Source organism: Callionymus lyra, chromosome 1 (genome assembly GCF_982586985.1).
Source record: "Callionymus lyra chromosome 1, fCalLyr1.hap1.1, whole genome shotgun sequence".
Lineage (NCBI taxonomy): Eukaryota > Metazoa > Chordata > Actinopteri > Syngnathiformes > Callionymidae > Callionymus > Callionymus lyra.
In genome coordinates this window covers 24,265,997-24,278,660 of record NC_141818.1, presented here as the reverse complement: position 1 = coordinate 24,278,660, position 12,664 = coordinate 24,265,997, and the positions used below count along the sequence as shown (strand labels likewise).

Here is a 12,664-nt window from a genome sequence, read left to right as displayed (position 1 = left end):
CTGCACACCGTTACTGCATATTGAATACACACTCTGTTATTCATCGAAGGCATGTGATCGTTTTTATTGGAGTTAACATGATTTCTTTACATCATTGTTAAACAGGATCTGTACCAATTCGAAAAACATTGAACTTGACCATGGACAATTCAATTTCCCCCAAGAGTGTAGGAATAATAAAGGATGCCCTTTTTTTTTAGGTAGCACTCATGTTTATGGGTGCCCACCTGCAATGGTCTCTGACAGACCCCCAGTTCGTCATCCATCAGGAAGTCGCTGTCAAAAACCTCCAATCGTAGAATGTCGTTCTGCTGCGCTTTATAGTAAGTGAACTCCTCCCCCCACCAGGGGTTTTCTTCGTTGTTCCTGACGGAAGTTTGGCCAAGATCTGCAGAAGCACAGTACACCTTGACATATCCATCAGTGGTTCCCAGAATGTTGGAATGCAGTTTGCTGGCCCGTAGATTGTATAGCCTCAACTGGGCCACTGACACACTCAGACTGGCCCCAAGCAGCAGCAGAACAACGATGGACTTCATGGTGTGAGGAGTTGGCTGTGAACAGAATAAGAGCCATTTGTTTAAGTGTCTTTAATTGTCACACAAACATCACATCAGACAACAACCATCTAGAAACACTAAATAAAATAATAATAATAATAATCTCTATTTATATAGCGCCTTTCTAGACCAGGGTCACAAAGCGCTTTGACAGCCATTCACGCATCAAACACATGATAAGATCAAGGACACCAAGAAGTCCCTGAAAAAAATGTTGTGAGATCTGCTTTCATAACTAGAGGAAGGTCCAAAGATAAGCCTTGGGAATATTCCGCCTGTTGTCCAACAGTGTGGATGTGTTCGCTGAAAATCAAATCAAATCAAACGATAGGAGGAGTGACATCATCAAAAAGGAGGATGGGATGTTGTGAAAAGATTGAGTAAAATAAAAGAATTGAGAAGTATTGACCACAGTGATTCACAGAATACATTTTTTATCCCTTCTTCGTACTCAAGTGTTGTTGTTCTCTGTGGAAGTTTTGTGTAGTTTCTCTGGTGTTCAAATATTTTGCATTAAATTAAAACACATTATTCTTCCTAAGAAGGCATTCAATTGAAATACATTCTATAAGCCCAAACACACACATTTACGTACCTTTCAATATGTTGCCTCGTCTCAACGCACACGTAGCCTTCTCATGTTCTTTTTAAAGGTGACGAGGGGAGGTCAGCTCTATCCTTCCCTCCCACGACATACGTCATCTAAGGTACTCTTACATGATGTAACACACTGCCCCTGTGTGTTTAATACTTCTTGCTTGGATGGATGATGATGATGTGTGAACACCGGATTAAAAGAAATTCAGTGAAGATCAATAACGATTCATTGGTTTGCTTAAAAAGAGCAGCGCTAACAGTACCATGAAGGCATAGAAGAGCTGTTTAACTAGCTGGACTAGCTCCATGCATTTAAAATATCAGTCAGACTTGACTTGAATTTTGTATCGATCTAAATGATCTATCAATGATGGATTCCATGTGATGCCATGTTAATGTTTAAGTGAAATGACAGCAGGCATCAGTTTACATCTTTGCTTATAGATGTAAATGTTACCGGATTTAATTCATTAATTAGTTCAAAATGTAACGTCAAACCTGCTGTCAAGACAAATGTGCAGTTGATGGTGGGATTATTTGAAACATAGATTTTCGGCAGTATTGAGTCATGTTATAATTATTTTACAATAAATTCTATCACTTTTCTTTTAATAAAAATGCATTATTGTATCACAACACCTTTTCATTTTATTTGTTTTTTGTGGCATTTGTTTAGTAAATCATGTACCGTGCATTTGTGTGTTTATTCATTTTCACATATCACATCTTGTTGCACACCACAGTGTAACAATGTATGTGTTATCCGATACAGTTTAAGTGTTTGTTTTATTTTGTTTTCCTCCTGATTTTTTCCCTGAAAACATACCTTCCCTCACAAAATCTTACACCTTTTTGCAGATAAGCGACATTAAATTACACATCCCAATTATACTTTTGTATTTATTACATTGAATCTTCCTTGACAAAATTCTCGTTCTCTTTTATTGTGACTTGCATTTTCATCTGAACTGTGGTTAACTTTTTGTAGCCTTTGAATGTTAGCAGTGTTTCAAAGAAAGATAGAGATAAAATAATATTTGACACCAGATGTTCCTGCAGGCTTTATTTCTTTCTCTCAAAACATGCAAGTTCAGAAGGAAACCATCTTAAGAGGAGGTCAGCAAAGGACTGTGGGATGCTGACCTATGAGAGGGTGTAGGTATAATGGAGGGTTCCACCTTTCTCCAGATGGCAGCCGTGATCATGGGTTCCCAGGGTGACGCGCCTCTCGCAAACTCCCAGGAGGTCATCATAAATCAAGTCCTCGTCGAAGACCTCCATTCTCAGCACGTCACCATCCTGGTAGTTGTAGTAGGTGAACTCTTCCTCCCACCAAGGGTTGATGTTGTTACGACGGACCTCAGTTGTGCCCAGAACACCAGGGCCGCAGAAGGCCTTCACGTAGCCATCAGTGATCCCCAGAAGGTCGGCAGGCAGGTCGCTGGCATGCAGGTCAAACAGTCTGAGCTGCAACTGAGCTCCTGTTGTAGCCACCAATGCCAGCAGAAGGAAAAGACTGAAAGCCATGACTGTGGACGACATAAGTAGTCATCAATTCAAAATCATCTATATAACAATTCAAGTTCAATTATAATCATTTTAATACACAAAACCAAAAGGACATATTGAAACAATGTCAAAGAAAACAATTATTATTTTTATTAGACAGTTATTAGACTAACTAGGTGAAGTTCTTACCTGTGCTCTTGATGTCCAGCTGCTCACACCAGTTGCCTATTGCTGCATGTTTTTAAAGGGCAGCAGAGCTCATATCAGTTGTACACAAACATATTGAAGATATCTGATGTGCCAGCTGTTTCACTCTCACCATTACACAATGAATCAATAGCTGACGTGTAAAAAATATGTTAAAAAATAAAAAACATGTATTTATTAGGGTCAGCTGTTGATACTATAATGCTTATAAGGATTACCATGCAGTTTTAGCATGAATTTATCTTGTGTTTCTAGGGTTACTACTTCTGCTTATCTAATGGTACATGAAAACCCATGTTTACAGTTGTTCAAATGGTCAAGCACAACAGGGAACAGACTGACAGTCACTGGCCCTCCAGCAGAGCTTCGCTGATGATCTAGTATCACGGCGAAGGCAATGGGATTATCGGACTCCCATTTAGTCACCAAAGCAACTGTAAGGATTTGACAACTTTACTGTAATCGATCATCTAGATTTAACACACATTTCAAATAATCACTTGATTAACTAATAATCTTTGATATTTAATTCATATTAAATAATCAATGCCTTGCATGTGCTCAGCTATTCTTCAGGTCAGGTCAAGCCTACACTCACACTGAGAAAGACATAGCAATCTTCAGATGCTACCAGCTAGTCAAGGACAAGGAAAGACATCTGCGCAAGTCAACTGATAACAGATTTTCTCTAGACAACATCAAACAGAGCTAACTTTCCACAACCACCACGTGGCACGGCCATCTTAGAAGACAAGTGTTTAGAGTTACTAAACAATAATACAAGCTCTAATGATCAGAGGCGTTTCCTGAATATTCATACTATAAAAGATCCGCCATTTCGTTAGAACTTTGCGCTTGGCACCAGATCTCTGCTTTGCAAAGACCCATGATCATGTCAGTTGTGTCTCTGACTTTTGCATATTTCACTAAACAAGCTTTTTTTCTTAAACTTATTCCTGTGTCTGTGTCCTTCTTTACCCCCACCACTTATCGATGCCGGGGAGGGGTCGGTTCATCGGAAAAAAAACCTAATAACTTGGCACCGTGACCCTTGGCGTGGACTGGTAGTTTGAAGGCCTATTTGATTCTGAGAGGAACTTTGAGCTGATTGTTCTCCAGGCAACCAGAGGCGCCACTATACCTTACTTCAGGAATCAGGTGAGAACGTTTTTTGCTTATTTTTAAATAGATTTTTCATTTACTTTTTAGTTTGTATTTTTTGGTTAGGAAAGCTTACATATATTTTTTCAGTTTTGGTTGCCTGGACAAATGACGTGAGTCTCTTGTTCTGTCACAAATTGAGATTTTATTTTTAATAGTGCTCATTTAAGCTCGGGTGCTCATTATTTGGGGTATTGCATTGTCAGTTGTTGTTTGTTGTTGTTTTAAGTGTAGACGAAATTATCGTCTCCCTGGTTGACATTTCATCTCGAGGAATTGTTGAAAGAACGCTTGATGAGAATTTTGGTTGTATCGATAGGCAGAAGAGACAGGGTTACACAACCGGGTAGGTCCTGGAATTCAGAGTATGGGTGGTAGCTAGGTGTCTCCCCCTACATGGCATCTGAGATATTTCCAGATTCTTAACTTATATAGTTAGGATGCTTTGGCCTCTGGTTGATTGAGTACTTCTTTGGTAAGCCAAGTAGCTATCATAAATATGAGGATATTTGGGATTTGAGAGGGCTCTCCTGTAGAAGATATCCTGGTCTGGAGGCTCTGCCAGCTGGAGTGTGTAGGCCAGTTAGATTTCATTGTTTTTCTGTGTTGAGGGGCTCCGCAGGTATTTAGTCAGGGCTAGTAAATTTTTGCGTACATCACGATGATGGATAAATTCTCTTAGGTGATTAGTTAGAGTTATTTCGGCACCAGAGCGACTGGTGTTGAAATAGGTGGAATAGTTGAGGGGGCTCCTATAGTCCACAGGGTGTTTGAAGCGTATTGATCGATTGAGGGCGCTCTCCTAAATATTGTCTTCGATACTTTAGACACGACATGCTGGTAAAGTCTCGGTCCACGTAGCATAGTGTGTCTCTCTGCCTGTTGTTTTTATTTGGTCTCTTCAACATTCATGTTGAAAATTTGACTTGTGAGACGTCAGATCGACTTATCTGTTTAAATTGTTCTGTTGAAGATTGAGCTCAATCCTTGAATGTGTGTTTGAGTAAAAAAAAGTTGTCGTCATAATGTCAGTGTTTTTGTTAAATTGTTTGTGTCTGTATATTTTGTTCTTTGGAGAATTTTTCTTACTGCAGTTCTTGTAAAAGTTTACATTCATTTGTGGTATTCCTCTTGCTGATAAGAACATGTGCTTTGTTGGCAGACGTTGTTGTCTGGTCAGCCGCCGGAAGTTCAACTGAGCTGTGAAAGAAAGTTCCCTTGGTGGTAGTTGTTTCAATTAGGGGTTAGTCTTCTAAGACTTTCCCTCCTTTGCTCAATGACCCCTCCATTGGATTCATATCTTCCCTAACCCAAACACATTTTTTCTACAAATGCGCCATTTTTCAACAATGGCGCATCTTTGGCTTTTAATCCCCCAGGAACTTTGGTCCAGTTCCCAAATGGTGACACCAACAATTTTTTTGTATGTTTGTCTGCATGATTAAAGCTTCAAAATGTCAGCTCTAGAGCACCAACTCTTCCATTCTCTCTGTTCTGTACACCGTTACTGCATATTGAATACACACTCTGTTATTCATCGAAGGCCTGTGACCGTTTTTATTGGAGTTAACATGATTTCTTTACATTGTTAAACAGGATCTGTACCAATTCGAAACTCTTGAAAAACATTGAACTTGACCATGGACAATTCAATTTCCCCCAAGACTGTAGGAATAATAAAGGGTGCCGCCTTTCTCCAGGTAGCACTCATGTTGATGGGTGCCCACCTTTATTTGTCTCTGGCAGACCCCCAGTTTGTCATCACCCAGGAAGTCGCTGTCAAAAACCTCCAATCGTAGAATGTCGTTCTGCTGTGCTTTAAAGTGAGTGAACTCCTCCCCCCACCAGGGGTTTTCTTCGTTGTTCCTGACGGAAGTTTGGCCAAGATCTGCAGAAGCACAGTACACCTTGACATATCCGTCAGTGGTTCCCAGAATGTTGGAATGCAGTTTGCTGGCCCGTAGATTGTATAGCCTCAACTGGGCCACTGACACACTCAGACTGGCTCCCAGCAGCAGCAGAACAACGATGAACTTCATGGTGTGAGGAGTTAGCTGTGGACAGAAGAAGAGCCATTTGTTTAAGTGTCTTTTATTGTCACACAAACACCACATCAGACAACATACATCTAGAACAACTATGTAAAAGGCGCATATGTAACATCAAACTCATGATAAGATCAAGGACACCATGAAGCCCCTGAAAAAAATGTTGTGAGATCTGCTTTCATAACTAGTGGAAGGTCCAAAGATAAGCCTTGGGAATATTCCGCATGTTGTTCCTCGGTGTGGATGTGTTCTTCAAAATCAAACGATAGGAGTGAAGTCATCAAAAAAGAAGGATGGGATGTTATCAAAAGATTGAGTAGAATAAAACAATTGAGAAGTATTGACCACAGTGATTCACAGAATACATTTTTTATCCCTTCTCTGACGAAAATGTTGTAGTTCTTTGTGGAAGTTTTGTGTAGTTTCTCTGGTGTTCAAATATTTTGCATTAAATTAAAACACATTATTCTTCCTAAGAAGGCATTCAATTGAAATACATTCTGTAAGCCCAAACACACACATTTACGTACCTTTCAATTTGTTGCCTCGTCTCAACGCACACGTAGCCTTCTCATGTTCTTTTTAAAGGTGACGAGGGGAGGTCAGCTCTATCCTTCCCTCCCACGACATACGTCATCATAGGTACTCTTACATGATGTAACACACTGCCCCTGTGTGTTTAATACTTCTTGTTTGGATGGATGATGATGTGTGAACACCGGATTACAAGAAAATCAGTGAAGATCAATAACGATTCATTGGTTTGCTTAAAAAGAGCAGCGCTAACAGTACCATGAAGGCATAGAAGAGCTGTTTAACTAGCTGGACTAGCTCCATGCATTTAAAATATCAGTCAGACTTGACTTCAATTTTGTAACGATCAAAATTATCTATGAATGATGAATTCCATGTGATGCCATGTTAATGTTTAAGTGAAATGACAGCAGGCATCAGTTTACATCTTTGCTTATAGATGTAAATGTTACCGGATTTAATTAATTAGTTCAAAATGTAACGTCAAACCTGCTGTCAAGACAAATGTGCAGTTGATGGTGGGATTATTTGAAACATAGATTTTCGGCAGTATTGAGTCATGCTATAATTATTTTACAATAAATTCTATCACTTTTCTTTTAATAAAAATGCATTATTGTATCACAACACCTTTTCATTTTATTTGTTTTTTGTGTCAGTTGTTTAGTAAATCATGTACCGTGCATTTGTGTGATTATTCATTTTCACATCTTGTTGCACACCACAGTGTAACAATGTATGTGTTATCCGATACAGTGTTTGTTTAATTTTGTTTTCCTCAGGATTTTTTCCCTGAAAACATACCTTCCCTCACAAAATCTTACACCTTTTTGCAGATAAGCGACATTCAATTACACATTCCAATTATACTTTTGTATTTATAACATTGAATCTTCCTTGACAAAATTCTTGTTCTCTTTTATTGTGACTTGCATTTTCATCTGAACTGTGGGTAACTTTTTGTAGCCTTTGAATGTTAGCAGTGTTTCAAAGAAAGATGGAGATAAAAGAATATTTGACACCGGATGAGAAGAAGAAAATAAGAATCTTTTCTCTGTTTATAACTTAATGGTAATTCTTATGAGTGGGTTACTCACGTCAATAATTTGAGAATTCACAATAAATAGAATAGTTAAACAAAGTGCTCTCATTGAGCTCCAGATACAGCTAACCAAGATTCAACTTAAAAGAGCTTCTCTAAAAATAGAAAGATGATGATAGTTTTGGATCCCATCATAGCTCCCAATTGGCCACTGGCTGGAGTTCATGGGTGTGGCAGGAGAAGAGGACGAGGGTATGGAAACAAAGAATTTTGGTCAACAATGGCGCATCTTTGGCTTTTAATCCCCCAGGAACTTTGGTCCAGTTCCCAAATGGTGACACCAACAATTTTTTTGTATGTTTGTCTGCATGATTAAAGCTTCAAAATGTCAGCTCTAGAGCGCCAACTCTTCCATTCTCTCTGTTCTGTACACCGTTACTGCATATTGAATACACACTCTGTTATTCATCGAAGGCCTGTGACCGTTTTTATTGGAGTTAACATGATTTCTTTACATCATTGTTAGAGGATCTGTACCAATTCGAAACTCTTGAAAAACATTGAACTTGACCATGGACAATTCAATTTCCCCCAAGAGTGTAGGAATAATAAAGGGTGCCGCCTTTCTCCAGGTAACACTCGTGTTGATAGGTGCCCACCTTTATTTGTCTCTGACAGACCCCCAGTTTGTCATCACCCAGGAAGTCGCTGTCAAAAACCTCCAATCGTAGAATGTCGTTCTGCTGTGCTTTAAAGTGAGTGAACTCCTCCCCCCACCAGGGGTTTTCTTCGTTGTTCCTGACGGAAGTTTGGCCAAGATCTGCAGAAGCACAGTACACCTTGACATATCCGTCAGTGGTTCCCAGAATGTTGGAATGCAGTTTGCTGGCCCGTAGATTGTATAGCCTCAACTGGGCCACTGACACTCAGACTGGCCCCCAGCAGCAGCAGAACAACGATGGACTTCATGGTGTGAGGAGTTGGCTGTGGACAGAAGAGCCATTTGTTTAAGCGTCTTTTATTGTCACACAACCACCACATATCTAGAACAACTATGTAAAAGGCGCATATGTAACATCAAACTCATGATAAGATCAAGGACACCATGAAGCCCCTGAAAAAAATGTGAGATCTGCTTTCATAACTAGTGGAAAGTTCAAAGATAAGCCTTGGGAATATTCCGCATGTTGTTCCTCAGTGTGGATGTGTTCTTCAAAATCAAACGGTAGGAGGATTGAAGTCATCAAAAAAGAAGTATGGGATGTTATGAAAAGATTGAGTAAAATAAAACAATTGAGAAGTATTGACCACAGTGATTCACAGAATACATTTTTTATCCCTTCTGACGAAAATGTTGTAGTTTTTTGTGGAAGATTTGTGTAGTTTCTCTGGGGTTCAAATATTTTGCATTAAATTGAAACACATTATTCTTCATAAGAAGGCATTCAATTGAAATACATTCTGTAAACCCAAACACACATTTACGTACCTTTCAATATGTTGCCTCGTCTCAACGCACACGTAGCCTTCTCATGTTCTTTTTAAAGGTGACGAGGGGAGGTCAGCTCTATCCTTCCCTCCCACGACATACGTCATCATAGGTACTCTTACATGATGTAACACACCGGCCTTGTGTTTAATACTTCTTGCTTGGATGGATGATGATGAGATTATTTGAAACATAGATTTTCGGCAGTATTGAGTCATGTTACAATTATTTTACAATAAATTGTATCACTTTCCTTTGAATAAAAATGCATTATTGTATCACACCTTTTCATCTTATTTGTTTTGTGTCATTTGTTTAGTAAATCATGTACTGTGCATTTGTGTGTTAGCAGAATGAACTTCTGCCTTACCCAGAGAGGGGGCCAGCGGTGTATTGGTTCGATGTGATTTGAACCAGCTGATGCTTTCTCTGATCTTGAAATAACTTTTGAGACTTTGGAAAAGTGGATTATAGAGCTTCATTCCTATGAACCACCTGTTGAACCCGTACACTGCACTATGAACTATGTCTGGGATGATGACTCCGTTTATGACGACAAATGGTAGCAGTAGACATTTAATCCCAGAAAAACATATTCTGATTGGTCCACTCAGAGCTATGATGAAAGCAGCAGGCCATAAGACACTAAACAAAAACTTGTGGTCAACCGATGCAGAATTTTATTTTAACCAATTAAAAGTGACTCTGTCTAGAGCTGCTGGCTCTTCACCTCCAGACTATACTATAGAGACTAGACTATACTAAACCATTCCATCTTGATATGAGGGAAAGTGATGATGTTGTTGGGGAATTAGACTTAAATAGTGAAAATAGTAAAAATAGAGACTGAAATACTGTAAGAGTGAAGGTCAGAGGGAACAGATTGAGATTATAAAAGAAACAATGAGGGAAAAAGAAAAAAAAAGCTTGAAGAGCCTTTAAGTCAAACTGCCTGAACCTAAGAAGCCACTGAAATAAGAAAAATATGACATTCTTCTCTCTAGTTTAATAAACCAAACACCTATTGACCAAGAGGAAATCTACTTGAAGTTAGGTAGAACTTTATTAGTTTTAGGGAAACTACTCTTTGGACATATGGTGAAATAGTTACGATGTGGAAATTACCAAACACAAGAAATCATGATTTGAGATAAATTGAAATTTGAGAATCTGCACAAAAATGTAGTAACATGTCAACTTGTAATCCAACTTCCATTTAACCAAGAAGACTTTACTTGATGCTAAAAGAAGGTACATATTGGTAATATATATTAAACATTACAGTCAAATGGGCTGGAAATTGTCTAAACATCAGCGGCAGCCAATGATACAATACAGAACATAGTTTTACCTAACACAATACAAAAAGTGAAACTTGGAATTACAAATTAAATTGATTAATCGTTAAATAAGAAAGAGAAATACGTCTCTAGAGCTGCTTCTAATATTCTAAGGCAACTATAAACATTCTATGAACAAAATATAAAGCAGGGAAAAGAATTGACTCTGAAAAAAAGGTAAGACCTACGAGAAATAAATGATGCCTTCAGAAAGGAAAATAGTGAATAATATATTTAGAAACTACAGATTCATATCAGTCTCTAAATTACCTTTGTTATCGGAAAACAAAACCCTAACATAACCTTGAACATAGGAGGCAACCAGTTACGCTCCTCACCTGCTACTGGGTTACGCAAATGGCCCAGTTTGGGGTTCCGGTCAAACATCAAAAGGAAGTATGATTCGCCCCTGGTCTGGTGTGGTAAGTTAATGTCAAAAACCCAAATAAGACAAGGAAGGCTGGTCTTGCTTGTTTTTTTGGGTAAAGTGTGCAGGATGTTATGCTTGCATTGACCATTGTCCACAGGGTAGTAAGACATTCTGCCAGAGTTAGCTACACCATACAGGCCACAAAAATGGTTATTTAAAGAGCTTCTGCCCTGGACTGAATGGATTCTATTTGGGATACCAAACTCCTAGAACCACTAGCAAGAGTTGGGCAACTGTGGGTGCCAATTGATCCTTGTGGGTAAACGGCCACAGTTTACTTGCTGGACACATGATTGAAGACCAGTACATTTTCAATTACACTGTGAGATGAGTTTCAAGAAAGTGAAGTCAATGGCCACAATCTCGTTTGGCCTTAATGCTAGCAAGTGGCCCACAAAGCTGCGTGAAGCTGGCCTGTGGTCCTTGGCCAAATTAAAGCGTTTACACCCTTGGACCAAACGTCTTACATCTGCAGTCATACCTATAGCAACGGTGTAGTACTATGTCAGCCAGCTGTACATTCAATGCACTGATGACCCTATGCCTAAAGTAGCTTCTTTATTAGCTTGACGAAGAACATAGCGATACAGTACCCTCTTCCTTTCCACCAAATGGCCCCACTGCCGGGGTAATGCAATAGCTGGTTTAAAAACACTTTGCCTCTGCTTCACAGTTGGTTTAGTTGTATACCTACAAAACATCAGAATCAGACTTGTTTACATCAACACTTTCCTTCCACCCTTCTCCTACAAGATTGGGAAGGGCGGTACTGAAACCAAGAATTGGTCAAGCAGAAAGACTGGTAACAGGGAGGTGCGCCTGCTGGAGCATTTGAGGTAGACCAGAGCTATGTGATATCCAAATCAAAATGTCATACGTCTGTTTGCACAAAAATCTTTTAATTAAAATATTTACATAAATAAATGTGTATAAGCCCCGCCCACTTAAACGCCCAATGTGCTGTAATTGGTAAAGCATCAAAGTTTGTCACCATACATCAAAGCCAACGTAAGTAGCATTTCAGTGCAGGCACTTCCTACATGATGACATCACATGCACCTATTAAAAACCTTTATGATTGAACAAAAATTCAACTGAGCCATTTAAGGAAATATTCTATCTAATATTAAACATTTATATTAACAAAAAGACGATATTTGACAATCAAATCATTTTCCAAGCAACGGTCCCTCTTTCCCTTCTCTGTCTGACGACATACGGGACTTTAAACCCAAAGGAATAAGTCCATGTGTCGATGCCGCTGATTGGCTGAACCGTGTTTGACTGAAATAATGTACGTTTAACTGTACAATGCAATATAAACAATATAAATCTATTATAAATGTATTATAAACAAGTAACAAACCAAGAATATTAAATACATAGATATTCTAACTATGAAACAAAAACTTTTTGAAATGTATTGATTGTTCGGAGGTTTAAGAAGTGGCATTGGACACTGATCTGAGGTGTTGTCACAAGTAACCCGGACACATTTGTGGTAAAAGTCGCATGCATCCTTTTGACAATATAAATGTTATGCGTTTGTATCAAAGGGTCTTCAAATCGCTCAATGAAGGTTTCGTTCAGATTTACAAAAGCTTTTAAAAAGACATAAGCGTTTGAGACTTGTGATGGTAATGCACGGAACAAAATAGTAGGCCGGACAGAAATGGTACTTACAGTGGAAGTCTCCACCTCCAAGGGACTTGTTGTATAAACAAAACGGGCATGATTACGGCTTGCT

At 38.9% G+C, this 12,664-nt stretch overlaps 3 protein-coding genes across 3 annotated transcripts; all 3 read right to left on the bottom strand.

Annotated features, from left to right (window-relative positions):
* Positions 1 to 55: 55 nt before the first annotated feature.
* Positions 56 to 1,226, bottom strand: LOC148088612 (uncharacterized). The gene is made up of 2 exons (XM_087810027.1): positions 1,156 to 1,226; positions 56 to 554 (listed from the first exon to the last, which is right to left on the bottom strand). The coding sequence occupies exon 2, from the start codon at positions 537 to 539 to the stop codon at positions 150 to 152; it is 390 nt and encodes a 129-aa protein (XP_087666153.1). The 5' UTR covers positions 540 to 554; positions 1,156 to 1,226; the 3' UTR covers positions 56 to 149.
* Positions 1,227 to 2,205: 979 nt separating this feature from the next.
* LOC148088611 (perforin-1-like) lies at positions 2,206 to 2,699 on the bottom strand. The gene has a single exon (XM_087809908.1). The coding sequence runs from the start codon at positions 2,697 to 2,699 to the stop codon at positions 2,301 to 2,303; it is 399 nt and encodes a 132-aa protein (XP_087666034.1). The 3' UTR covers positions 2,206 to 2,300.
* A 5,418-nt stretch (positions 2,700 to 8,117) lies between these two features.
* LOC148088610 (uncharacterized) lies at positions 8,118 to 10,874 on the bottom strand. The gene is made up of 2 exons (XM_087792822.1): positions 10,826 to 10,874; positions 8,118 to 8,583 (listed from the first exon to the last, which is right to left on the bottom strand). Exons 1-2 carry the CDS (start codon positions 10,872 to 10,874, stop codon positions 8,240 to 8,242), a joined length of 393 nt encoding a protein of 130 aa, XP_087648948.1. The 3' UTR covers positions 8,118 to 8,239.
* Between the last annotated feature and the right edge of the window lie 1,790 nt (positions 10,875 to 12,664).

Coding starts and splice junctions, on each gene's coding strand:
- LOC148088612 (XM_087810027.1), bottom strand. CDS start 539: ATGAAGTCCATCGTTGTTCTGCTGCTGCTTGGGGCCAGTCTGAGTGTG.
- LOC148088611 (XM_087809908.1), bottom strand. CDS start 2,699: ATGTCGTCCACAGTCATGGCTTTCAGTCTTTTCCTTCTGCTGGCATTG.
- LOC148088610 (XM_087792822.1), bottom strand. CDS start 10,874: ATGTTTGACCGGAACCCCAAACTGGGCCATTTGCGTAACCCAGTAGCA. Junction 8,584..10,825: donor TTTGCGTAACCCAGTAGCAG/GTGAGGAGCGTA, acceptor GGCCAGTCTGAG/TGTCAGTGGCCCAGTTGAGG.